The following is a 26987-nucleotide window of genomic DNA, read 5'->3' as shown; positions in this document are numbered from 1 at the left end:
ATAAATAAATAAATACATAAATACATAAAGAAAGAAAGAAAGAAAGAAAAAAGAAAGAAAGAAAAATAATAAAAAAACACACACACACATCTGTACAATGGAAAAATTAAAGGGACAGTACATAATCTCCTGGAGGTGGAATGTTAATTGCATGATTCCATGGAAACAGAAACCAGTGGAAGACGTACTCAGTTTTGTTACTTAAATAAAAGTGGAGCAAAAATACTCAAGTAAAAGTAAGTATGAAAAAATCTACTTAAATAATAATAAAACATACTTTTATTTTCAGTCCTGTTTAAAAATGTAGTGGAGTAGAAAGTACAGATACCTGCTCTCAAATTGTAAATGCAAAAAAGTATTCACTTTAAAATGTACATATAAAATGTGTATTTAAGTAGAGTACTTTACTACTGTGTTGAGGAAAAAATATATAATTATTATAAACTCAATAAACAACCACATTATGAGGCTCAATAAAAAGCCCGTGTGTAGTCTAGTGTCGCCCTCCACAGGCACAGATTTGTCCTGCAGCCTCTCTGTTCTCTGCAGTGAGCTCAGGCCTGTAGCGCCCTCTCGTGGTGCACGCTGAGATGTCACTCCACTCTCAGGACTTGAGGCTCATGACTTTACCTCGGCCGTCCAGAGACAGGCCTATATGGGCTTAGCCAGGGCCTCAGTCACACGTAACACTACACTTTCTTCCTTCCTTCCATCCTTTTTCCTTTCTTCCTTCAAACTTTTCGTCACTAAGGGAGGAGTGACAAGGAGCTATTGTCGGCTACAACCTTTGTCACATTATCAGTGTAATGCAACATGATGGTCACGGGGCTCTAGCACTGTAGCTTTTAGGGGCCCTAAGCTGAATTTATCTCTGGGGCCCCCGACAACGGATGACTCCTGGCTCAGCTATTGGTGATTCACATTTGACACATTTTGACTCTGCTCTCATCACCTTGACCAATTGTATTTGTGTTTATATGACCAACATCAGACTGAAAACATCCAGAAATTGACAACTACCACAGTCACAAGGACAGCAGAGAAATATATAAGGGGGGTTTCAAAGAGTTTTGAAATAAGTTTCTGGTGGATTTTAATGTGTTCCAGTTGGCGACAGTGGGCTTACATTTACATTATAAAGGCCGTGTCCCAATGTACCGTTCAAAGTACCCTTCAAATGGTGCATTTAAGGGCTTATGTAACTTCCGGCACGACAAGTACTGTCTCATTTCATGCACCCGACAAATGCAGCCGAAAATGTGCCCTGTGTTCCCATGCAAATCGATCGTGCATCCGAGCACACTTCCCGCACTGCTATATCCCATCATACAATCGCTCCTACGCAAAAAAGAGACAAAAATGGAGTCCGCTGCACAATACAGGTTCAAATGTAAGTACTGGTTACTTCACCTACAACAGTGCTACATGAAACTGTTCAAATTTGAGTAAAGATCTGTCTGAGGGGACTCAATCTTAGTGATGTCTGGTTAATTTGGGTTTACAGTAATTGCTGTGTAAAGGACCAAACCTTACGCTGGTATATTAGTGTAGCTATCGTAATGTTTAATACTCATCCTTATTTAGTATATTCTTTTGTCTTTAGGGAGTTTACCCGCCTGAGGAGGAGAATGCGGACTTATTCATCGGAGCCAAATTCTCTCCAAGCACACAGACAGCGATTGAAGTCCTTGTCCCATTTCAGCACGAAGGCGGCTACATGGAGGAGTACCCTTCGTTGGCCGGGCACTTTAAACGGCACTTTGAACGGCACTTCGAATGGTGCATTTGACACACGGCCAAAATGTCCTTGCACCAATGTAAACACATAGTCGCTCTCACCTCTGCCCGGCTCAAAAACAAATGTAGCAGCAGATATTTTGCTACTATAGACATAAAACAAATGTAATTGTTTTAGAGGGATATTTAAGCTACTGTAAACACATAAGCCTTGATTACAGTAAAACCTGATACATTATATCACTTTTAATATAAATGTATGGGCTCTTGGGGGCCCTCTGCTGGCCTAAGCAGCTGCTTAGTCTGATTATAGGCTGGACCGGCCCTGGATGGTCACGTGCAGTTTTGGATCATATCCGTGGCCATTTTAATAGTACAACAATGTGAACAGGTATAGCAGCGGTTTCAGGAAAAAACGCACACGCACACACACAGGGGTGCGCGCGCGCACACACACACACACACACACACACACACACACACACACACACACACGTACACAAATAACTAAATAAACAAAAATATTGGATGGACTACTTTGAACGGCTATGGGTCAATAATAAGCCTAAATGTAGCCTAAATGTTCAATGTTTTGGGACAGACCCGTGGCCGTTAGCCGTTAGCTGTTAGCTCATGCTAACTGTGGTTTGGATGGTTCTGCGCAGTGATCTGGGACTGGCTCCCGGTGTAAACATGGAAATATAAATCCGCGGTGATAAAAGTGGAAATATAGATCCCCTGTGATAAGCCGCGCAGGACTCGGCCTCGCCTTGATTGGCGGGTTGTGCTTCGGTCTCCGGTGACTCCGCCCGGTCTCACCTGTCTGTGGCGGCTCGTGCTCCTGCTCCAGAAATGTCCGAGACCCGGAGAGTTCAGTTGACGACCCTGAGCTTCCCCGCGGGGCAGTCCTTCCCGACCTCACCCGCGGCTGCCCCGGTGCTGCAGCGGGTTCCTCCCGGGCCTCCGGCCGAGCAGTGCGGCCCTGACACGGGCACGGTGCGGCTCGTCCTCGACCTGTTCGAGCCGGACGAGTGGGCCTTCCCCGAGTTCAGTTACTCCCAGCTCCTGGACAGAGAGGTGGGTTCAGGGTGAGGGCTGCACCCAGGCCTGTTTTAGCATATCCTCCATGTCATTTAGCTCACTTCAGTGGAAAAAATGACACAATATCAAAAAAGCCTTAAGTTCCTAAGTTATATTTAATAAGACAAACATTTTCACAGAAATTTCCTGGGAGCTGTCACCCTGCCACTGTGATAAATGATACAGTATTGGGACTTTTTAATAATTACTAAAGAGGATTGTTGGCTTTAAACCCTGTGTGCTCAATTAAAGCTGATTCTAAGCACAACAGGGTGGACATTTTAACTATTGAAATTGTATGTCTATGCACAAAAAAGTTTTACACACATACAGCACAGCATGACTCACTAACTGCTTTACTTCTGTGTTTGTTTGTGTGTGTGTTTGTGTTGCAGAAGAGCGTGAAGGTTCCTCTGAGCAGGATGGAGCATCAGGAGCAGAGGGAGAAGGAGGAACTGGCCCAGATCGCCAAGAAACTGGAGGAAAAATATGTGAGACAAGTGTTTAAGGATGTGTGTGTATATGTGACACGTGTGTGTGTATATGTGACACGTGTGTGTGTGTATATGTGACGTGTGTGTGTGTGTATATGTGACACGTGTGTGTGTGTATATGTGACACGTGTGTGTGTGTATATGTGACGTGTGTGTGTGTGTATATGTGACACGTGTGTGTGTGCATATGTGACACGTGTGTGTGTATATGTGACACGTGTGTGTGTGTATATGTGACACGTGTGTGTGTATATGTGACACGTGTGTGTGTGTGTATATGTGAGACGTGTGTGTGTGTATATGTGACACGTGTGTGTGTGTATATGTGACACGTGTGTGTATATGTGACACGTGTGTGTGTATATGTGACACGTGTGTGTGTATATGTGACACGTGTGTGTATATGTGACACGTGTGTGTGTATATGTGACACGTGTGTGTGTGTATATGTGACACGTGTGTGTGTATATGTGACGTGTGTGTGTGTATATGTGAGACGTGTGTGTGTGTATATGTGACACGTGTGTGTGTGTATATGTGACACGTGTGTGTATATGTGACGTGTGTGTGTGTGTATATGTGACACGTGTGTGTGTGTATATGTGACACGTGTGTGTGTGTATATGTGACACGTGTGTGTGTGTATATGTGACACGTGTGTGTGTATATGTGACACGTGTGTGTGTGTATATGTGACACGTGTGTGTGTGTATATGTGAGACGTGTGTGTGTGTATATGTGACACGTGTGTGTGTGTATATGTGACACGTGTGTGTGTATATGTGACACGTGTGTGTGTATATGTGACACGTGTGTGTGTATATGTGACACGTGTGTGTGTATATGTGACACGTGTGTATATGTGACACGTGTGTATATGTGACACGTGTGTATATGTGACACGTGTGTGTATATGTGACACGTGTGTGTATATGTGACACGTGTGTGTGTATATGTGACACGTGTGTGTGTATATGTGACACGTGTGTGTGTGTGTATATGTGACACGTGTGTGTGTGTGTATATGTGACACACGTGTGTGTGTGTATATGTGACACACGTGTGTGTGTGTATATGTGACACACGTGTGTGTGTGTGTATATGTGACACACGTGTGTGTATGTGACATGTGTGCGTGTATGTGACTCGTATGTGACATGTATGCGTGTATGTTACACGTGTATGTGCGTGTATGTGACATGTATGCGTGTATGTTACACGTGTATGTGCGTGTATGTGACATGTATGCGTGTATGTTACACGTGTATGCGTGTATGTTACACGTGTATGCGTGTATGTGACACGTGTGTGACACGTGTCACATTTGACACACATTTCACGTGTGTGTGTCGTGTGTGAGGTGTGTGTGACGAGTGTGTGGTTGTGTGATACATGTATGTTTGTGTGACAGGGAGGGATGCTCAGACCTCAGGATCGTATACAGGACCTGATTGATATTGGATATGGTTATGATGATGAGGATTCATTCATCGATAACTCTGAGGCTGTGAGTCCCACATAAATGTTTTTATCTCATTTAGGCCTATAGTAAAAAGTATCCATGAAGTCTTATTCTGTAGAGGTTCTTTCTAGATCGCTAAAAAATGTTCTGAAATGCATTCTTGCTTTTGAACAGGGCTCCAACATTAGTCATATTTCTTAGTAAATGACATTTGGATGTGGTCTGATGCTTCTGTCTTTGTACAGTATGATGAGTTTGTGCCTGCGTCCCTCACCACCAATCTGGGGGGCTTCTATGTGAACTCAGGGCTCCTGCAGTTCAGACAGGTCTCAGACACGGAGCCAGATGGAGAGGAACCCTCAGCAAAGAGAATGGAGGCATCTAAGGTGAGATTTAAGATTTCTTTAGATCTCTTTAGATCACCATGCTGTCTTTTATTGATTTGAAAAGGCTATATTCGCCAAAAACAGTGTAGGGAAACTAATACTCAAGAGTAGATCTAGACATTGGACCTTATTTTACTAAAGACATGTCTGAATAAACATTTATGTTATCTTAGTTCTGAGCTGTTAGGACAAATGTATCAAATAAAAATTTATTTCCGTTCATTTGTGTATGTGCTACAATGGCTCATGCTTTAATGTATCCTCCTCTCCATATCACTACTGCTTAAGCGGAAACTCAAAGGTGGGCCGGACAAACCAATGAAGAAACGCTGTGACGACGACTCGGAGGGCGACGCCAAAACAGGGCAAGTCACAATATGCGTGTGAGCGTGTGAGTGAGCGTGCGTGCGTGTGAGTGAGCGTGCGTGCGTGTGAGTGAGCGTGCGTGCGTGTGAGTGAGCGTGTGAGTGAGCGTGTGAGTGAGCGTGTGAGTGAGCGTGTGAGTGAGCGTGTGAGTGAGCGTGTGAGTGAGCGTGTGAGTGAGCGTGTGAGTGAGCGTGTGAGTGAGCGTGTGAGTGAGCGTGTGAGAGAGTGAGAGAGAAACCTGTCTGTGTGCAGTGTGACTGTAGTACATGTGTCTGTAACTTGTCTGGCTCTCTGGGTGACAGTCTGAAGAAGAAAAAGAAGAAACCCACAGCCCTGAGTATGACCAGTGCTCTGAGGAGGTGTGAGAGGCAGAGGCAAGAGCAGGCAGGGGCCTCAGCCAGGGGCCCCCCTCTGGGCTTCAGCACACTGGCCCTGGGGCCCGCAGATGCAGGAGGTGGAGGCTGCATGTCCTTCACAGACCCACCCCTTCGACTCACTGAACCCCCAAAGGAACTGACTCTGGACTCTGATCTGGACTGTGTGCTGGTCAGTGAAGACAGCTCCTCCACCCACTCTCTGCCCCCCACATCTGCCCCCCCACCCAACTCTGATGGGGCCATGCAGACCCAGGGGACAGATGAGGAGATGGTGTCTCAGACCTGTCCTGAGAGCTTCCCTCTTGCTCTGGAGGACAGCATCCACAAACTCCAGATGGTGAGATCAGCACATGGTGCATACTTGTGTTTAGTGTGTAACAGTACACTGATGTATGGTCTTACATGTGCACAGGCCTCCAAGACCTCAGAGGAAGAGTCCAAAGTAAAGTTCTACACCCCAGAGATCAATGAGCTGCTTCTTCTGTAAGTCCCCATTTCTGTAAAATTACTTGCACATTGAAGTGGACCCCCAGAGGAGCCTGCATGGATCTGGTGCCTGGTGCGAACGATTTGCATGTTAAGCCTATTCAGAGGCGCGGTCACATGCGTTGTGGCACGGTTGATGCAGACAGGGTAATGCTGTGTTTCTCTTGTTATGTGTTTGCAATAATGATGATCTGTCTCTTGTCATGTCCCTGTCAGGATCGATGAGCAGTGCCGACAGCATGGAGGACCTCACGGAGGTTCTCTACGCTCCAGGGTCTACTCCCACCTCTGCTCCTTCCTGCCTTGCAACAAAAGCACACTACTGCGGAGGGTCAACCGGCTCAAGCACCCACGCAATGTACATTTGATACGCTTGTGCTGTTCAACCTATAGTCTATATGAGTTATACTTGTTCTCTATGTGCACAGGATGTGGAGCAGCTAATGAAAAGTCTGAAGAAGGCCATCGAGAAGACCATGCCTGCGCAGATCCTGAGCTGGAAGGAGATGTGTGGAGCTCCCCAACACACAGCCATGTGAGGGTCATGTGGGGGTTGAGTAGGGGATGTGTGAGGGTGGTTTGAGGGGATAAGGCTGATAGCCAGAAGGGCCTATATTATTCTATTCTATTCAACATCATAGTATTGGAAAGAGTACTGAAAATGTATACTTGGGTTGTTTTCACACGTTGGTGCGCTCTGTGGTCCGACCCCAGTGTGCTCTTCATTTAGTTCTGTTTACTTGGTTACTCTTCATCATTCACCCCAAACACATAGAGCCAAGTGAGAGTCAGTCAGCTGATCAAAGAACTGATTTCTATGGCAACGTGTTTTGTGCCCACACAGGCTCATTTCCCCTATAGGCAGTGGTCTTATCTATGACCTGTGGCTAAATAAACCGTGACGACTGTATGCGGAGGAGACTCGGTGGTGGAGGAGGAAAAGCTTTTGGAGCAACACACAGGCAGACCCAGCCTTACCTACGCAGACAGGCAGGAGGAGACTAGCCTTTCTGGAGACTGATATTTAGTTGATCCTAATTGCCTTGTCAGACCAACAGCATCTCTGCCGTGTCTATTTGGGAATATAGAATTATATGTGATCCAAGTGCTTTTTTGCCCAATTCCAAACACTTTTACTGTCACAGTGGACTGTGTATGTTGGCCTGAGGTTGGTTGCATGCACACTGCATTCGCCGCAAGTGGAGCAGCTCTGACACTTCCTGTTTCAATTGCTCTCAGACCGACCATTTACTGCGCTCCTGAGTGCAACTGTTTGGGTTCACACCGGCCCAAGCGCACCACTCTGAGAGTGAATGCTCTTTCACGTCAACCCAACTAGTGGCAGTGTGAAAACAACCTTAGATTGCTCAAAGTATGCATGAAAAAAACAATTGTTGGTGTTCAGATTCTAGAAAGCGATGATGCTCCCAAATCAGTTTCCCTATTTATTACATTGTACTTTGCCATGAAATATCTAAAAGGTAAATTCACAGATGTTGAACCTGATCAATTCTATTGGTGGCTAGACGCAAGAACAGCCTATAGGACCACTCCACTCACTATCACAACTGTCATCAGCCCATGGTCCACTTTGCCACACCGTAAAGTCCATAGCCCAATGTAGCACAGTTCAGTCTAGATAAACCAAAATCCAACCAAGTCAGTGTCCAAATACCACTTCTATCTCATTATAATCAAAGAACAGCATCTTGTTAGAAGAGACAAAACAAAAGGGAAATGAGAAAAAAAGATGTAAAAAGATGAGTGACAGCCACAAAAGAACTATGATTATTATGAGAGGATAAAATGCACAAATGGAAACAACATATTCAACAGTATAACAAATTGTTTTTTTGTTGTGTTGTCCTACAGGGCCACAGAGGAGGAGGAGATGGGAGGGAAGAAGGTGCACGGACCCAAAAAGCTCTTCAAATGGAACGATGAAATCAGGTCAGACTGGGCTATGGAAGAATAATATAATAACAGTATTTTAGTTTAGTTTAACACCTAAACTGCTCCCACTACCACATTTCAAATAGAGCTGATAAACTGGGCAGTGCCTGAAAGACTAAAAGGGGAGAGTGAGGAGGAGCGGGGTCTGGAGGACTAAAGGGAAGAGATTTTGATCACAAAGCTGCAAATGTACCTAGTTTGCACCAAAATATTACAATACTATTAAAACACCATATACACAGTTAAGTAATAAAAAAAGTCTATTTAAAGCTTTGGTTCAACTTTAACCTGACCTGTCTTCTGTAGAGAGGCTCTGCGGCGTCTGCTGAAGATGAAACTAGAGCAGTTCCAGAAGGACGACAGGGCTCAGGAGGAGGTGCACAGGGCTCAGGAGGAGGTGCACAGGGCTCAGGAGGAGGTGGACCAGTACCTGAGCTCAGTGCTGGAGGAGGAGGTGAAGCCGCTCTGGCCCAAAGGATGGATGTCCTCCAGGTAATGGCCACACCCATACTCTGACTTCCTGCTACACCCTGACGACTCCTCCCACTACACCTTAACGCCCTCTTACTTATCCTCTGATCCTTGCACCCTGACTCCTCCTCTGCCCTGTTACACCCTGACTCTTTCTCCCCCCGTTACACCCTGACTCCCCCCTTGTTACACCTGATTTCTCCTGCCCCAGTTACATCCTGACTCCTCCTCCCGCTTGCTACACCTTAACGCCCTCTTACTTATCCTCTGATTCTTACCCCCTGACTCCTCCTCCCCCATGTGAGCTGACCTGTCCCGTGTTCTCTGTAGGATCCTGCACAAAGAGGCAAGGAAACTGTTGAGTCCAGAGCTGATGCTGTAAGTGTCACACCACCACAGAATAACATGTTCTCAGGTCCTTTGCATTTATTTAATTCCATAAACATGATGAGTTTAATTAGTATTTGGGTTGGTTTAAACCTTAAAGGACTCTCTGATCTGAATGGTCACTACCTAAACCCCAGCATCTGCAGCCAGTCATTAATCAGTGATTGTGCCGCCTCTGCTGCTCAGTGACTGAATTCTGGAGGTTCTGAGCTTTTACATGAGGCCTGTCCATACACTGAGAATAAGAAAAACTTGTGTGTGTTCTCTATCTGCAGGTTAAGGCTCTGGCAACACAGGTTCAATCGTACTTTTTATAACTGTATATATGAGCGTCTTTTTGCATCTTTTAATATATATAAATTTTAAAAAAGAATAAAAGAAATGGAAATAAATGAACAAGATATGTTTTTTTTAAATAAATTATTCAATGTTTTCTCATGTCGTCTCGTTGTTTTTTTTGTTGTAGGGTGAAGACGTCTAGACAAGACAAACGTGACTCTGCTGTAGTGATCCCAGGACAGAGGGGTGTGGCCACAAACACTTACCCCGCCTCCTCAGACAACAGACCCACCGCCTCCTCTAAGCCCGCCCCCACAGCCTCCCGCTCCACTCATCTCCTGCCCCCCTTCCAGCAGCAGGAGCTCCTGGTTGCGGCGGTGGCCCGGTACAAACAGTGCACTCAGAGGTGGTGCCTCAGTGAGGTCGCAGGCAGCCCCCCCCTGCCCCCTCCCCCTCCTCAGTCCAGCCCCATAAACTTCCCCTTGACACCACTGAGTGCACTTATCCCCAACCTGGACCCCACCAAGAACATGTGATCTGTCCATGTGTGACCCGTCCATGTGTGTCCCATCCATGTGTGTCCCATCCATGTGTGTCCCGTCCATGTGTGTCCCGTCCATGTGTGACCCGTCCATGTGTCTGGACTATTTTTAACCTTGTGTGTTTGTCTGTGAATTACCTGAATATTTGTCACATTTGTAATAAATAAAGGAAAGCCTATTGTCCATGTTTAGTTGTACATTGAGTTATTTAACTATTATCAGTAGCTGTGTGTTTGGAGTTAGGTGTCAGACTGTGCGACAAGAAATACAGGCTCGACCACAAAACTGAAGTTGTATTTCATCCCTCCTGACCACCAGAGAGCGGTCATCTGGGATTCAGAGCACCATGGTTACATAATTTTGTATTTAAAATAGGACTAAACACTAAAGCTACCCTTTTTCACTACTAGAAAAAAAAAAATCTGTGTAAACTAGGTGAAGTTGCAACTTTCTCATCAAAAATGCCTAATTCTAAGTTTGTGCTGATTCCAGTGGCCTCTGCAGTTTAGTCCCACTTTCAGTGAACTCAACATGTCTTGATAGTGCTTGATATGTAATATTTAATATTTCATCAATAGGACCGAATTATGTCTGCAGATCGAGATAAACATCAAATCAAAAGGACCTCAGGAAGACAAGTCACCATTAAAGGGCATCTAATGGGTCTCCTAAGAACAAATGAGATGTATTATTTACTGTGAATAAAATCACTTGCACATAAACATGGTCCCCGTTGGACCAAGTTTTTATTATGTTGTTGCTGCAACGAAGACCAAATCCAGTTTTAAACCTAAAAGATTTCTCTGATCTGAATGGTCACTACCCAAACCCCAACACCTGGAGCCAATAATGAATCAGTGCTAGTGCAGCCTCTGCAGCTCAGTGAATGCGGAGGCTGCACTAAATAAAATATCAAACATTTGATCAAACCATCAAATAGACACTTGCTTATTGTTTCAGAGAGAAGGTTTTTTATATAAATATCCAAAAGGAAACAAAATAAGTATTTACATTTACAAACACAACAGTGTTTATCTCAGAGCCCAGAGTGTGAGGGAACAGGGCACTTTGGGCAATACAGGAATACATGAAGACCAGGCCCGTCCACAGAAATTTAAACCCCTTCTAAAATAAATTAATAGGAAGAGGGTCCAATTCTGAACTCCTCTTGACCCTGGGGCCCAGGACAACAGACCCCTTTGTCCCCCATGTTAACTCCCCTGATAAAGACTATTCATGAGCTCAAATAATACCAAATCAAATTCATTAAACACAGGAGTGCCTGTTTAAAGTAAAGAGGCACAGACAACATTTCTACCAAAAGATGTGATTTAGTCATGTTTAAAAAATGCTCTGCTCCACCCGATGTCATCAAGTGCTTGTTTTAAAGTTAACAGCTATTCTTAGCCTCAATTGAACTGATTTACTCTGCAATACACTAAGAAGGCTAAAACAATACATGTAGCTTCAAAGTCTGTCTGCAAATTCAAATGATTCTAGCGAAGGTGCATGGAGTTTAAAAACACAGTGGATACAAAGCTTCCTGTATCAACACTCAATGACATCACAACATGGAACAGAGTATTTAAGAGAAGAATTCAGCTCCAGGTATGTTTGTGATGAGGAAACAACATTATACTGAATCAAAAATGTGTGTAATACAGGTTGTTTAATGGGTAAGCTAGTGTCCACCAAAAAAGACTGTACTCGAGAGGTTAAGAAATACAACTCTACCTATTTATACCTGTCATATTTTCTAGTCTTTTCCTGTTTTTGTAGAAGGGGAGTGGTATCTTAGTTAATACAAAACACACAGGTCAAATGTACCACGCACAGTTTGTCACTTTGTTCTTCACACCAGGCTCTTATTGTGGAGGGTTTAAGCTGCACTTGGTCTTTTATTGTGAAGGCAGTATTCTCTTATATATGAAGCATCAGCAGAGCCAATAGGACGACAGCGCTGGAACCAGGGGTGTGTCCTAAAACACAGGAGGTACATGTATAAGGTACAGAGGATGCTAAAGCTTTTATTGTTTTCATACATTTGTGGAATAAAGCAGCATACCTAAAACATGTCCTGCAGAAGTAGGCTTTACTTTTAAATAGTTCAACAGTAAAATGAACAGTACCCTCACTTTCCTCAGATGTAAATAGTGAAAGTAGTTGTGTGTTGTGGATGTGTGTGTGCTCTCACTGATCTCTACCTGATGCCCTGGACCTGTATGAGCCTGTGTGAGCTGTGGAGATTGTACTTACACATAACTGTTCTTTATTTATCTAACACAGTGTAAAAAGCGAGTCGACCTACAGCACTTTATCCAAATGTGTCTGAGTACGATGAGCACACAGAATACTCGGGTGTCTCAGTGTGAGTTTGTGGCTCAAAGTTCATAATGAGCATATTCATGATTACAGAATCTATTTCATTGGTATAATTATACTTTATGTGGTTATAACAGTATAAAGAGACTAGCACAGGTGAGTTCCTGACCTGCTCCTCTGGGGTCCTGCGCCCCTGAGTGCTGCCTCTGCTGACTCTGTGCTGACACGGTGTCTCTCCCAGCCTGCTCTGTGCTGGAGCGAGTGGGTGGGGCCTCCACCTGCTCCTCAGTGACTGTAAACACATGAGATCAGCTCAGAGATCATTTGTACTGTACAGTCTCCATCTTGCTGCAATCTCTGCTCTATGTACTCACAGTGCACCATAGCCATGATGGTGTGTGACTTGACCACTGGAGGGGGCTGTGGGCCTTCAGGCCCTAGCTCCAGTCTGGCCTCACACCAGAAGCCGGCCCCATGGTCCTGTCTGTTTGCTCTGTAGTCCAGACAAAAGCTCACATTCACTGGACTCTTGTGTGTTGTGTTGATTCTCATCACACTCAGCTCAGTGAGGCCCCTGTAAAAGGCCACAGTCATGTTCAGAGCAGGAGCCACAGCCTCCACCTCACACTGCAGACAGTACAGCAGGCCCTCCTCCAGGGGCTCCAGCAAGGGCCCAGAGGAGTCCTCCACCAGGGGCCACGAGGAGTCCTCCACCAGGGGCCATGAGTTCTCCAGCAGGGGCCCTGAGTGGTTCCTGAAGCTCACAGACACGCTGTTTGGAGGCTCTGTGGGCAGAGACAGCACATATGGTCAGCAGAGTACAGTTACTACACTGCATAAAGTGCTTGGTGTGTCCTGTTATAGCACAGCTGCTTCAGACTTCACTATCTTCTGGGTTTATATTTTTATAGTAGTAGTGGTACCATAATACACAGGTCTATGGCACATGCTGCTGTCTGAAACTCACTAGCGTCACCTTCTCCCTGGTTGTTCTCAGAGCTCAGACGCTTTGTTCAGCACCACAACAGTGGACAGCTCCTCACAGTCAGACCTGTTCTATGTTTATCTAAGGTTTTACCAGAGGCTTTAAGCCGTGTTATGCTCTGTGTCAGGCTGAACAGAGCTGAGGTCCAGATCCTTCTAAATGTACAAACTCAATGTCTTTAACTGTCTAATATGTTGCTTTAAGACTGCTTTTGACTCTTCAGCCTGTATTTTGTGTGATATATTATGAAATACTTTGTGTCATATTGTAAATATCTCAAAATAAAACACATTTGTCAATATAAAACATTAGCAGATGGCACAGGACTGTTGGTGAAAAGAGAAACAGTTGCTTGCTCAAAAGTGCAAAGCTCTGCGCTGAAGGCTTTTTAAGAGCTGATATGTTCAGAGTGTGTCTGATGAAGGTGTGTGAAGGTCCTGTATTACACATAAATTGACTCTTGTGAGCTTTAAGCCAAGTTATAGTGTTGATACTGTCTCAAAAACATACCTGGAGTTGTGTTTTGTTTCATTTACACATGTTTGAGTAATCCTGGATTATTTATCTACAATCCTAAAGCTCCAAATGCTCCGTTCCACCTTGTGATGTAATGGAATTTTACATTTTACCTTTTGTTCAGCAGAGATTGGCAATTCCAGGGCTGAAATTATCCAAATGATACTAGTGAAGTTGTATGGAGTTTAAATACACAGTGGAGCACTTCCTGTATCACCGCATGAAATCACAAGGTGGAACAGAGTGTTTTCTGAGTGAGGGAGGAACTCAGCCTAAATATGGAGGGTTTGAATGAAACAAAACACAACTTCAGGTATGTTTCTGATGAGGAAACAACATTATAACATAAATCTGAAAATAATGTAATAAAAACCCTTTAAAAACACGGAGCAGCTTCATGGATCGCAGCGTGTTGACGTGGGCTAATGAAGGGCAGTGTTCTGAGCTCTGCAGAGGGAGATCGAGCGCTGAAGCACGACTGAAACGGTATCTTTCTTAACTTAACTTGACTTGTGCAGTGTGGGTCATGTTACTCACGGTATACAGTGACTGGCAGCTTCATCTGACACTGTCCCACCTCAGTTATAGCGTAACACACAGGCTCCACGCTCCATGTGCCCAGGGACTCCTCTGTCCACAGCAGGGACGCGTGTTGAACTTCAGTGGGCACCGTCTGAGGAGAACAACAACAGGGCCACCCCACAGTGAGAGGGACCACCGCACAGTGAAACATAACACTCTGGTCACACTGACTGTCCAGCATCTTACGAGTTTAGATATTGTACCTAGCAAGTGTAAACTCATCATTTCACCACCAAACTGGAACAATATTGTAAATGTTTAATTTATCATGAGCCTAGTTAAAGGTCACAAAAACTACTTCCTGTTTTCCTGGTTCAGCCTTTTACGCTAAAGTGAAGTCTTACCCAACACAGCACTATTTAAGAAACAACTGATAAGTAAAATATAAAGTTTTGGGTTCACCGGTTTGTTTACTCACAGGACAAAGTGATATAAAACTGCACATGAACGCATGGAAAATATATATGATGTAAAATGAGCCAGAGCTTATGTTATATTTGATGTGTTTGCTCGCTCTACGGTGTGACCTGTGATGAAGAAGTAAGACCACAGTAAACATCAGTGAAAAGAACTCTCGTGTCTTTCGTGTTTGTGGACAAGCTGCATATGTTGTCTGTGTGTTAGCGTGCTGTTGTCTATGTGTTAGCGTGCTGTACTGCATTTCAGCCTGTTGTTCTCTATTTTATTGTCATCATTATAACTTGCCTTTAAAGATAAAACGTCTGTTCTTGGTCTCAGATTTTGTAACATAAATTATCCCAAAAATGCGACTTATATATGCTTTTTCTTTGTTATTACGCCTTTTTTTGCTGGTTCGACTTATACTCCAGAGCGATTTATAGTCCAGAAAATACGGTATATGGACAGAGGCTGAGAGGTTATAGCTTTTATACCCAAACGGTTCAAAGCCAGCTGAGAGGAGGAGCCAGGAGCCATGAGGAGGAGCCAAGAGGAGCTGGAAGGAGCCAGGAGGAGTTAGGAGGAGCCAGGAAGAGCAGTCAAGAGCCAGGAAGAGCAGTCAGGAGAAGGACTCAGGAGGAGAAGCCAGGAAGAGCAGTCAGGAGGAGTCAGGAGGAAAACTTAGAGGCGCAGGTGCTACGAGGAGGAGCTAGGAGGAGGAGTCAGGAGACATTAGGAGAAGCTAGGAGGAGGAGGAGCCAGGAGGACAGAGGGAGATCTTACCGGCACGTCGACCCAGCCCAGGAGAGTGAATTGTGAGGTGGAGCAGTTCACAGAGACGGGATCTCCAAACCTGCAGAGACAGAGGAGGAGTCTGAGAGCACAGCTGTGAGGAGACTACAGGAGGAGTATCTCACACACAGGAGAACAACTCTGGGGATTAGACCCTGGCAGGGAGACGCCAAGGACACATTCACCCGTCACTATTATATTAAGTATTAAATGTAAACTTTTTTTTTTATCATTTTATGTTTGTCCTAAGCAAAGAATGTCATTTTTGAGAATTCCTCCACCTGCTTGTCTCCAAAGATGTTATTACCTTTACACAGTATGTTGAGCTTATCTATCTCATCTTTTTATTACTCAGTGTGAGCAGTGCAACCTTTCCACAGCACTGACTTGTAAGTTGCTGCTTTTCTCCTTGGATATAGAGTTTAAAGCTACCATCTGTAATTTATTTGGTGGAAAAACATCAACATCCAGTCCAGTGAGGAGGGGCGGGGTCTGGAGGACTAAAGAGGAGAGTGAGGGGGGAGGACGGGTGGGGTCTGGGTCAACTACTGGAAATTGCAGAGGCCACTGGAGGCAACAAAAACTTAGATTTAGGTGTTTTTGACCAGAAAGCTGCAGATTTACCTAGTTAGCAGCACTTAAGTTGCCAAAAGAGACAGTAGATAATGTTATTGAAACACCTTATACACAGTTTAATAGCTAAACAAGGGGATTTAGTGTTTTTATTTCCAGTTTAAGTTGTTTAAAATGTTCAAACAAAGCACCAGTGTGAGCCTCTGCTGGACCTTAAAGACCCATAACAATATGTAAAAAAGTGCAAATACTTTTTAGGGTTTCAGGTTTAAAGAGCCTGTATTACAGTATTTTCTGATCTCTGTTATAATATTGTTTCCTCATCACAAACAGACCTGGAGTTGTGTTTCATTTTATTCATGTTTAACACACAAATTTTGCATATTTAGGCTGAGTTCTTCTTTCAAACAGAAAACACTCTGTTCCACCAAGTGATGTCATGTGGTAATGAAAGACGAGACTCCGCCCACAAGTCTACATCACCCACACTGCCATTTTTCATAAATATACAAAAACATGGTACAAAACTGTGCACAGCAACATGACAAACCTGATGTGATGTGCAGTAGTTTCATTAGTGGGATGTGATTGTGTTGTGATGACGCTCTGAAGAGGGAGTGACTCGAAATGAAATTATTATTGATGAAAATGTGAAATAGTTAAATCTTTTTTTTGATATTTTGATTTAATAATACCACGGTTTAAAAAGTTCTTTTTCATATGCGTTTTAGACTCTGAATAGTCCAGATAACTATTACCATGAACGAAATATGCAGTGGTAAATGAAGTATTTAATTTTGTTACTTAACTAAAAGTACAGATACAGAAGTGAAAAGTGACTCAAGTAAAAGTAAAAGTATCACATGAAAAAGCCTACTTAAGTAAAAGTATTTAAAGTACCAGTTTAAACATTTAATTCAAGAGTAAAAAGTAAAAGCATTTCACGTGTTAAAGTGTTAAATGTGGTTATATGTTCAAAGTGATACAGATTTTATTCAACAGTAACAATACAAATCTTTTCTTAATTTTTCTTAAGATTTTTGTGCATTTATTTTTGTTTTACCTCAAAGCCGAAGCTTGAACTCAAAAACTTTAGTCAAGATGTTACCACAAACATGAAAATAATCCCTCAAATTATATGAAAAGTACTTCCTTTTTAGTTCAGTTAAAAAATGTAGTGGAAAGTAGTAGTAGAAAGTACAGACACTGCTCTCAAATGTAGTGAAGTAAAAGTAAAAAGTATCCACTGTGAAATGTACTTAGGTAAAGTACAGATACGTAAAAATTCTACTTAAGAACAGTACTTTACTACCTACCACCACTGAAAATATGTCTGTGATTACTTTTTATATTTGGCTAGTCACGGTTAGTCTTTCATATTTCTTTTTTTTTTTCTGTACATGTTGAAAACGTGAACTTTAAACATAAAACCACGTCTAAAACACAAACCTCAAACCAAACTAAATATTTCCTGTATCTCCATGTTTGATGTGGTAGCACTGACCTGACCACCAGCTCGGGCGGCTCTACCCTCAGGCTGCACTGGCTCGAGGGCGGGCTGTGCTGGAGCTCGGACACGGGGCCGGAGGGAGGGGGGACCTGGGACGGCGCTGGGGGGGCCCGGGTGTAGAGGGACAGGGACGCTACAGGAGGAAACGGCACAGTGAGGTGTTACTGTCGTGGAAGAGTGAGCTCACACCAGAGACGCACCCCGCCCCACAACGCTACGGGTTAAAGGCACCGGGTTGTCTCCATGGAGGTGTTATTGCTTTGTCTTGATTGTTCCCTTGAATGGCATTACATCTATCTGTCTCCATGGTGACGCAACCAGGCCAAGTTATAGGTCAGAGTGTTTTTCTGAGGAATAAAAACACTTTTAGTTGAGTAAATGCAAGATAGATACGCTTAATGCCATATTGTGAAACAGTTCTGGACAAGGAATAACTCAGGTCTTAAATTAAGTAGTGGAACCACCCCCAGAAATGTGACTTAGTGCAGCTTTAATGAACTCAGACTTGGACTTGGGGCTGGTTTTAGAGACAAGAGAACAAATCTTTTCTAGTATTTGGAAGATGGGCCATGATACTGGGTCAGATCGTTTGGTTTGTTCAGAAAAAGTTTGATTTCTTGAGTATTTCTTCAGCATCAAATACAGCCTGGGTATGTTTTTTTCTTGTTTGACAACCCACATCTCTATGAAAAGTAAAACATGAAGAATTGCACCAGTTCGTCATTCATAATTTCATCAGCTCCCTCTTTCATCACACAAAAATCATACACTGTGACCTCCGCATGCTGGTGAATGCCATTAGCTTGTGTCAGCATGAGTCAGTGCTGTGGCTCAGAGGCACAGGGGCAGACGGGGGTCAGTACAGAGGTGCCACCCAGCCAAACCCTGCTGTTTGTGAGCGGGGCCATTGTTCTGTGGGTGAATCCGCCCTGTGGACTGTTCCTGGAGGAAGGAAGGACACCCTGCCCTCTCTCTCTCCCATCATTGTTGATCTGAGCTGGGCTGGCTCCGCTCGGGCGCCCCACCCATACCAGGCTTCCTCCCACTCAGCTCCGGCAAGCCCACGGCCGCATCCAAGTCCAACAAGCAGACCGACAACCCCACGGCCACATCTGAGTTCTGCAAATAGAACTACAGCCCCATGGCCACATCCAAGTTCAGCAAATAGAACTACAGCCCCATGGCCACATCCAAGTTCCGCATACAGACCTACAGCCCCATGGCCACATCCAAGTTCTGCTAACAAACCTACAAGCCCTCGGCCACATCCAGGTCGATGGCACAGTGGTTAGCACTTTTGCCACACAGCAGAAGGTCCTGGGCACCACAGGGCTTTTCTGTGAGGAATTTGTATGTTCTCCCCATAACTGTGTAGGTTTGCCCCGGGTACTCTGATTTCCCCTTCTACTAAAAGCATCCACAGTATATCTACAATAGCCTCTCTGGGGTCAGGACTCGGAAAAAGAGATTCCAAATCTCAGCGGGACTTTCCTGGCTCAATAAAGGTCAATAAAGGTCAATAAAAGTCGTCCCACTCAGATCAGCCCAAGGAAGCATCCAAGTCCTCCAAACACATCTACTGTCATAGGTCTGTTTAGGGGACAACGAGCACAGCTACAAGCTCAAAAAGCAGATGCAGAGTGGGGTACTCACCAGAGGAGCAGAGTGTGGGGTACTCACTGAAGCAGAGTGTGGGGTACAGTACTCACCAGAGGAGCAGAGTGTGGGGTACTCACTGAAGCAGAGTTTGGGGTACAGTACTCACCAGAGGAGCAGAGTCTGGGGTACTCACTAAAGCAGAGTCTGGGGTACTTACCAAAGGAGCAGAGTCTGGGGTACTCACTAAACCAGAGTTTGGGGTACAGTACTCACCAGAGGAGCAGAGTGTGGGGTACTCACTGAAGCAGAGTTTGGGGTACAGTACTCACCAGAGGAGCAGAGTCTGGGGTACTCACTGAAGCAGAGTCTGGGGTACAGTACTCACCAGAGGAGCAGAGTGTGGGGTACTCACTGAAGCAGAGTGTGGGGTACAGTACTCACCAGAGGAGCAGAGTGTGGGGTACTCACTGAAGCAGAGTTTGGGGTACAGTACTCACCAGAGGAGCAGAGTCTGGGGTACTCACTAAAGCAGAGTCTGGGGTACTTACCAAAGGAGCAGAGTCTGGGGTACTCACTAAACCAGAGTTTGGGGTACAGTACTCACCAGAGGAGCAGAGTGTGGGGTACTCACTGAAGCAGAGTTTGGGGTACAGTACTCACCAGAGGAGCAGAGTCTGGGGTACTCACTAAAGCAGAGTCTGGGGTACGTACCAAAGGAGCAGAGTCTGGGGTACTCACTAAAGCAGAGTTTGGAATACTCATGAGACGAGCAGAGTTTGGGGTACTCACCAAAGGAGTAGAGTTTGGGGTTTTGGGGTACTCACCAGAAGAGCAGAGTTTGGGGTATTCACCAGAAGAGCAGAGTTTGGGGTACTCACCAGAGAAGCAGAGTAGCTGTAGAAACAGAGTTCGAGGTATGAGGAGCAGAGTTTGGGGTACTCCTGTCCTGTCCATCCTGACGGCCCTCGCTGCAGGTACTCAGAGTGAGAGGAGAGTGAAAGAGGAGAGACATGAGGGGAGTTCTAGAGCTGTGTAGGCGTTTTCAGAGGAAGGAAGGGAGGCTCCAGCAGCAGGCCCTCAAGAACTCCACCAGTGCACACACACACACCCACCCACTCACACACACACACACACACACACACACTCCCTCTCTCTCAAACTTACACACACGCAGAGAGAACTAAAGAAAGAGTAAGAAGTACATGAGGGAGTAAACACAATGAGGAGTAAACACAATGGGACATGGTGGGGTGGGGTACTCTCTTATTCCTCCTGCTGTTCATAATGTGTTGGTGAGGACAACCTTAAAATGTATTTAGTTACAGAATACTGAAGGGTAGGATAGTCAGAAGTATCAAAAGTATCAGATACTTATCAATACTAAAACTAATATCAAAACTAGATACTTATCTGAGCAAAATACAAAAAAAAAAAATCACATTCACAGGACAGAAATGAACCTTTCATCAATAGCTTTGGAGTGAGTGTGTGTGTGTGTGTGTGTGTGTGTGTGTGTATGTGGGTGGGGGTGTGTGTGTGTGTGTGTGTGTGGGGGGGGGGGGTGTGTGTGCGTGTGTACGTGTTTGTACAATCTTGTACAATGTTTTTTATCTTTCAATTTTTGGTATTTAAAATGTTAACTTAAAGGTGCACTATGTAACATTTCTGTAACATTGAAGAATATGAACAGCACCAATCAATACTCTGTAGTGACATCACGCTGGGGGTGTTCTACATGTATGTCTATGCTGGAATGTCCAGCAGTTACCACGGTGACACAATGCACACGTTAGCAAACAGCCAAAAAACTTTTAAGAGCCTGAAAACTCAAGAAAAAACACAAAATGGATTTAAACGACCCATTTTCAGGAGCCTGTGATCAATACGAGCGTTTATGGTCCTGTTTAGGCTAATGCTAGCTAGCGAGTGACTGTAATTTTATGTGAGTCTTGTTTAACAGCATGAATCAGCTCACCTGTTGTATTTCCAACTAAATCATCTCATTCTGGTCAAATAAATATTGGAGTCAGGTCTGACAGAGCTTCAGACAGAGCAGTGCATAATGCTAGCATCACACAATGTTGATGACATCAGCTGCAAAGTATCAATAGGTCTATAATCAGTCAAAAGAAGAAAAAAGTTTAAGTTGGCAAAAATGCATATTGTTTAAAAACGAACTAACAACAGAGGGAGTAGCCATGTCGAGGGCGTAGGTACTCTTGGAGACTCTTGAGGACCTGGGCGAGGAGGACTTCCAGACTCTGAGGCGGTACATGTCCCAGAACCTTGTGGAAAGCTGCAGCCCCATCGTACTTACCATGTGGACCACACGCACTCAGACCACGAGCCAGGTACTCTCTGGCTATAGCCCGGACACAGTGATGGAGATTTTTACTGCCATAATTTTGATTTATCTTTTATTTAAATAATGTTAATGTTAATAATATGTTATGTGGTATTTTAGTGTTTTATTTTGATAGTCAGGTAGGAACTGTTGTTGTTTTGTTTGGTTCCGCTCGACCGCTGGAAAGGGACGCACGCCTGGTTTACCTGCAAACTGTGGCGTGTGTGCAAGGTATATTAAAGTTACAAAGTTAATCAAAGTAAAGCTCATTCTACCTCCTAAATTTGGGTCAGCCAGCGAGGTATGTGTTTGTAATTTCATGTGTTTATTTTATGTCTTTTATTATTATATATCTAATTGTAATTTATGTTAAATGATTTAGTTTTGACGGCGATGGTGATGTTGTTGGCATCTACAATCAAGTTTGCACTTATATCAATTAAAGATTCATCCAGAAAAAATCTTTTGCAAATCTTTGCACATCTAGAAAAAAATAATAATACTAATAATATCACTGCATGTCCTTTCATCTCTGTTAATGAGCAGAAAGGAAGGGAGGCTCCAGCAGCAGAGCCTCAAGAACTCCACCAGTACACACACACCCCCACCCACATACATATACACACACACACACACACACCCCCACACACACCTACACACACCTACACGCCCCCCCCCCCCCCCCCCCCCCCCCCACACACACACACACACACATACACACACATACACATTTACACAAACAAAATACACCCACAAAATACACCGTGAACTACAGTAAGTACAGGGCAGGGGACACAGAGTACATGAGGGAGTACACACATAGGAGTAAACACAATAGGATATGGTGGGGTATTCCCTTATTCCTCCTACTGTTTATGGGGCCTATTGAGAAGCACGTGTTCATTTGTGTAATCTGTACCAAAATTATTTCATTTTTAATTTTTATTTTTGTTTGTTTTTGGCCTGTCTTGACATATAAGCTTTTCATCTGGAAACAACAAATATTGTTTCTCCAAAGGCATTTTCTTCTGTACACAAGGATCAGTCCTTAAAGTAGCACCTACACACACCAAACTTTACAACCTCTCGATGAACTGTGTGGGGTCAGTTCAGGATCCCCAAACTCAAGACAGCATTTGGAAACTCATAGCTCCTCTCGAACCAAACTGGTGTGTGCGTGTGTGTGATATCTTGGTGTGAATAAATTGATGGATGCTTTTGGATGATGATTTTTAAGCTGCCGAGAGAACTGGATGTGATGATGTCACACTTTTATGATGGTCTGGTCTTTGTAAACACATTTTCTGTGTGTGTTTGATTTTATGAACTATGACCTCATCCTGTCCAGGGACGACAGGTGGAATTTAGCACTAGCACAACAACCTGGTACAAAAATAAATAAATACTAAACTAAAACTACTGAACAACGTTTTGAATATTTTAATGCACGGAATGTTTTATATCTAATTCCAAGTCTGATTTATATATTTGTAATATATAAAATATAATATACAGCCTACAATATAAATCTAATATTCTGCAGTCTAATATGGCAACATAATGAAACGACATTAGAATCTGGCTCTTTAAGTTTTTCAGATTTGTCCCAAACGTGCAATTTTGTCCATTTTTACACTCAAAATGCCTTATTTCTTACGTAACATTGTAAGATGGAAACTGACATTTCCTGTTCTCCTTATTTGCAGCTCACTCCTCATGAGCTCCAGTTCAGACAAGGTGGGAATTGAACCATGCAGCTTCTCGTTCTGCTGCATCACGATGCTGTCTCCTCCTACTGCCCAACAACTTCCTTCCTTCTGGCACAAATCGAAAGTACAGCTCCATTTTCTGTGCAGTTTGTGCTTTCTTTACACCAGAACTAAGGTGAGTTCCTGTGTGTGTGTGTGTGTTTGTGTGTGTGCACGTACCGAAAATACATATTCATTATACCAATTTTGAGTACCTGTATTTTGGTAGTTACTCATTAGGTGGTATTCAGAATAAAGTAACGTTCTTAAATTAAAAGGATTACATGACTGTACTTCATTATGCACAGTATTAGTGAGAAAAATAGAAAACTTGTTCTTACAGTGCATGTGTGTGTGCGATTGTTCGTCTCTAATTGGAGATAATTTTTTGCATAACAAACAAGGCAACTAAAATAAAGCTGTTTGTAATTATATGTCATGTTTTTATAGTATAATGCCACTCAATGTGGAAGTATTCTAAATATTCAGAATACAGTGCTGTGATTGGCCCATGTAACAGAACACGCTACAAAATACATTTTAATTTAGGTATTCAGTATTCTGTAACTAAATACATTTTCACTGTACTGAGAGCACTGCACTACGGGCACACGAGCACATCCAGACCAGACAAACGACTAACTCTGAGATGAATGAGAAACGTGCTCATGTAAAATCAATAAACGATCACAGAGCAGAAGGATTATTAAAAATGACGCACAACACCTAACCCTGATGTAATTATGACACAGGCTACAGACAACTCATTAAACCACAAAATGTTAACTTAAAGTTCTGGCACCTTGTCTCCTTAGGTATTTAATTCCATTGCCTGAAATGTTCCATAGCTTGGCATTAAAGACCCCATATTCTATCCTTGTTATAATGTTTCCTCAACAGAAACAGACCAGGAGTTTTGTTTTGTTTCATTCACACATGTTTAACACACAAATCCTGCATATTTAGTTCTTCTCTTAAATAGAAAACACTCTGTCCCAACTTGTGATGTCACGTGGTAATACAGGAAGTGCTCCGCTGTGTTTTTAAACTTGATACACTTTCACTAGAATCATGTGGGTAATTTCTGTCCTGGAATTGACAATCTCTACTAAAGGTAAAAAGGAGCTGTTAACTATAAAATACCACTTCAGACAAATAAACCAGGATCACTCAAACATGTGTGAATGAAACAAACACACCTCTAGGTATGTTTTTGATGAGATAGCAGCATTATAACACGCTTTAAATGAGTCAATTCTTCTGTAATATAGGACCTTTAAAAACTAACCGTCCCTCCACCTTGTCCCTGTGGTTAGAGGGAGTAGCCATGTTGGGGGCACAGGTACTCCTGGAGGCTCTGGAGGACCTGGAGAACGACAACTTCCAGACTCTGAAGTGGTACCTGTCCCAGAGGCTGGTGGATGGCTGCAGGCCTATCGCACGTTGCCACCTGGAGAACGCCACACGCACCGAGACCACGAGGTTGTTACTCTCCAACTACGGCCCAGACACGGCGGTGAAGGTGTGTGTGGACGTCCTGACCAGGATGAACAGGAACAATAGTGTTCAGGAGCTGCAGCAGGCGTATGCAGGTAGGACACAGCAGAGAGCACCCTACAAGAGCACCCCACAAGAGCACCCCAGAGGGGTACCCCACAAGAGCACCACAGATCAGAGAATGTACAGGCACAATTGTAACACAGTGCTCCAGAAGAGTACCCTACAAGAGCACCACAGGCCAGAGACAGGTACTCCTCACAGCAGAGAGAGTACCCCAGACCAGAGTGTGTACAGGCACAACAGCACTATAACAGAGTACCACAAGACTACCCCACAAGAGCACCCCACAAGAGCACCCCAGTAGGTCCAGGGGTTTTATCCTCCCTTCACTGACTGCCGCACCCACAAATACAAAATGAGAATGGACGCCGGGCGACTGGCTGCCCGTTTGAAAAAGTTCTGATTTGTTTTGGTGTTGCTAGTACTGTTCTGCTATTATAACACATCTACTGCACCTACACTCATTGTTTTACAAAATAAGTTAAATTAACTCTGGGTTTAAGAGTTAACTCAGGTTTAATCTCGCCTGAGACAGACAACCCAGAGTTTTCTGTTTAGAGTTTAAGAGTTAGAAAACTCAGAGACAGTAAACCTTGAGCTAAGCAGAAGATAAGATTTTATTTATATGTTTTATCTTGCCATGGTGAACAGTAAACCAGAGGAGGCTTCCATCTTACAGGGACAGGAAGTCCTGTGACTGTGGATCAGTCAGGTTTAATATAAAGAAATGTGGAGGAGCACATTGTTTAATCAGTTTATCCTATTTTAATATGAAGATTCAAATAATACTACTCAAAACACCTACATCATTTTGCTGCAGCCTGCTTAGATAGAAAACAGTAAACTGTTATTAAAAAGTTTAATATTACAATTTTAATATTTGATTTCAGATTTTAAAATAAATTAGCTAATTACCATATTTTGCTAATCTAAGATGTTGAGAGTTGTGTACGTGTATTGTATATGAATCAAAATGTAAAAGTGTACATGCATTAAACTGAATAAAGTCCATGAATCTAATGATTTGTACCAGTGCACTAAAGTGCAGAAGAGATGAAAGATCAGACTTAAGTCATTTGAGTAAAATAAGTGTTAAGTAGAAATGAATGCAAGTCAAATCATAAAACTCTTGTTAAACCTTATTAAGTACACCTGGTCCATCTGTGACTGTGCCATCAGAGCTGCCCTTCAAGAGTAGACTAAACTCTGGTTACAGAAATAAAACCTGCTCTGAACCAGGTTAGTGCCAGGTTAGGTTACCATGGTGACAGACTCAAGTGACAGAAACCTCTTGTCACGGTTAACAAAGTCTGAGTTTGGCCTAAACCTGCTTCTTGAAACAGGGCCAAAGTTAAAAGCCTAATTGGGTTGTAGCTTTTGAAAAAGACAAGCCACAGTGTGGCCAGTGTTTTTCTTTTTTTTTTTTTTTTACCACAGTACCACACAAGAGGCAGAGTACCCCATAGGGTCTGGAGGGCCCTCAGAATGTTCTGAAACACATAAACATAACCTACTCTGTGTGTCTGTGGCATCACTTTGTTTATGAGACTAACATGTGTGTTTGACTCTGTAGCTGAAAAGGCATCTCGACCTGACTTGGTGGGACCTGCTCCTGGTGCTCCGGCTGGTTCTGGTACTCCAGCTGGTCCTGGCGTTCCGGCTTCTCTGATAGCGCAGGGTGGCAGTGTGATCGTGGCCCCAACAATGTCTGGAGGGAGCGCTGGAACATGGAATTTTAACATCTACAAATAAATTATTATTTTTTTAATATCAGTGACTGCATGTCCTTTTATTATGTTCTGCAACAGTAAAGAATAAACATAGAGCCACAACACAAATGCTTTATAAATACTAGGGCTGAAATTTAGAAATTAAATTTTTCTTGAAAGAGATACAATGCAGTCTAGGTATGAATTCATGGGTTTCTGTTTTCCTTTTAATGCAACACTTTCTCATTTAAAATATATTGTTTTAAGTTGTTAATTGCTATGGCAACGGTCCTCATTTTTCATCATTTTGAAGCCCATGGGTAATTCC

The 26987-nt window shown here is 43.5% G+C and overlaps 3 protein-coding genes across 3 annotated transcripts in view; 2 read left to right on the top strand and 1 right to left on the bottom strand.

Moving 5' to 3' along the window:
* The first annotated feature begins 2515 nt into the window (after positions 1-2515).
* Positions 2516-10014, top strand: LOC129456725 (ubinuclein-1-like). The gene is made up of 15 exons (XM_055225900.1): positions 2516-2814; positions 3213-3308; positions 4723-4818; positions 5019-5159; positions 5448-5524; positions 5616-5730; positions 5778-6239; positions 6315-6385; positions 6605-6746; positions 6817-6923; positions 8261-8338; positions 8648-8717; positions 8760-8833; positions 9143-9190; positions 9666-10014. The coding sequence occupies exons 1-15, from the start codon at positions 2590-2592 to the stop codon at positions 10012-10014; spliced, it is 2151 nt and encodes a 716-aa protein (XP_055081875.1). The 5' UTR covers positions 2516-2589.
* Positions 10015-10977: 963 nt separating this feature from the next.
* LOC117393825 (intercellular adhesion molecule 1-like) overlaps positions 10978-26987 on the bottom strand; it is a 38692-nt gene continuing 22682 nt past the window's right edge. Inside the window, exons 2-8 of the mRNA XM_055223915.1 lie at positions 20177-20441; positions 17694-17832; positions 15608-15677; positions 14381-14516; positions 12717-13127; positions 12512-12634; positions 10978-11999 (exon numbers count right to left, since the gene is read on the bottom strand). Of these exons, the coding sequence (XP_055079890.1) occupies positions 11941-11999; positions 12512-12634; positions 12717-13127; positions 14381-14516; positions 15608-15677; positions 17694-17832; positions 20177-20252 (1014 nt within the window). The 5' untranslated portion in view covers positions 20253-20441 and the 3' untranslated portion in view covers positions 10978-11940. The remainder of the gene's footprint in view (positions 12000-12511; positions 12635-12716; positions 13128-14380; positions 14517-15607; positions 15678-17693; positions 17833-20176; positions 20442-26987) is intronic.
* On the top strand, positions 23469-26702 carry si:ch211-114l13.9 (uncharacterized protein LOC796649 homolog). Its single transcript, XM_033991766.1, has 3 exons — positions 23469-23526; positions 24707-24982; positions 26524-26702. Exons 2-3 carry the CDS (start codon positions 24718-24720, stop codon positions 26700-26702), a joined length of 444 nt encoding a protein of 147 aa, XP_033847657.1. The 5' UTR covers positions 23469-23526; positions 24707-24717.

This window comes from Periophthalmus magnuspinnatus, chromosome 1 (assembly GCF_009829125.3).
Source record: "Periophthalmus magnuspinnatus isolate fPerMag1 chromosome 1, fPerMag1.2.pri, whole genome shotgun sequence".
Classification (NCBI taxonomy): domain Eukaryota; kingdom Metazoa; phylum Chordata; class Actinopteri; order Gobiiformes; family Gobiidae; genus Periophthalmus; species Periophthalmus magnuspinnatus.
Note: the sequence above shows the minus strand (reverse complement) of the source record. Positions and strands in the feature narration are given on the sequence as shown.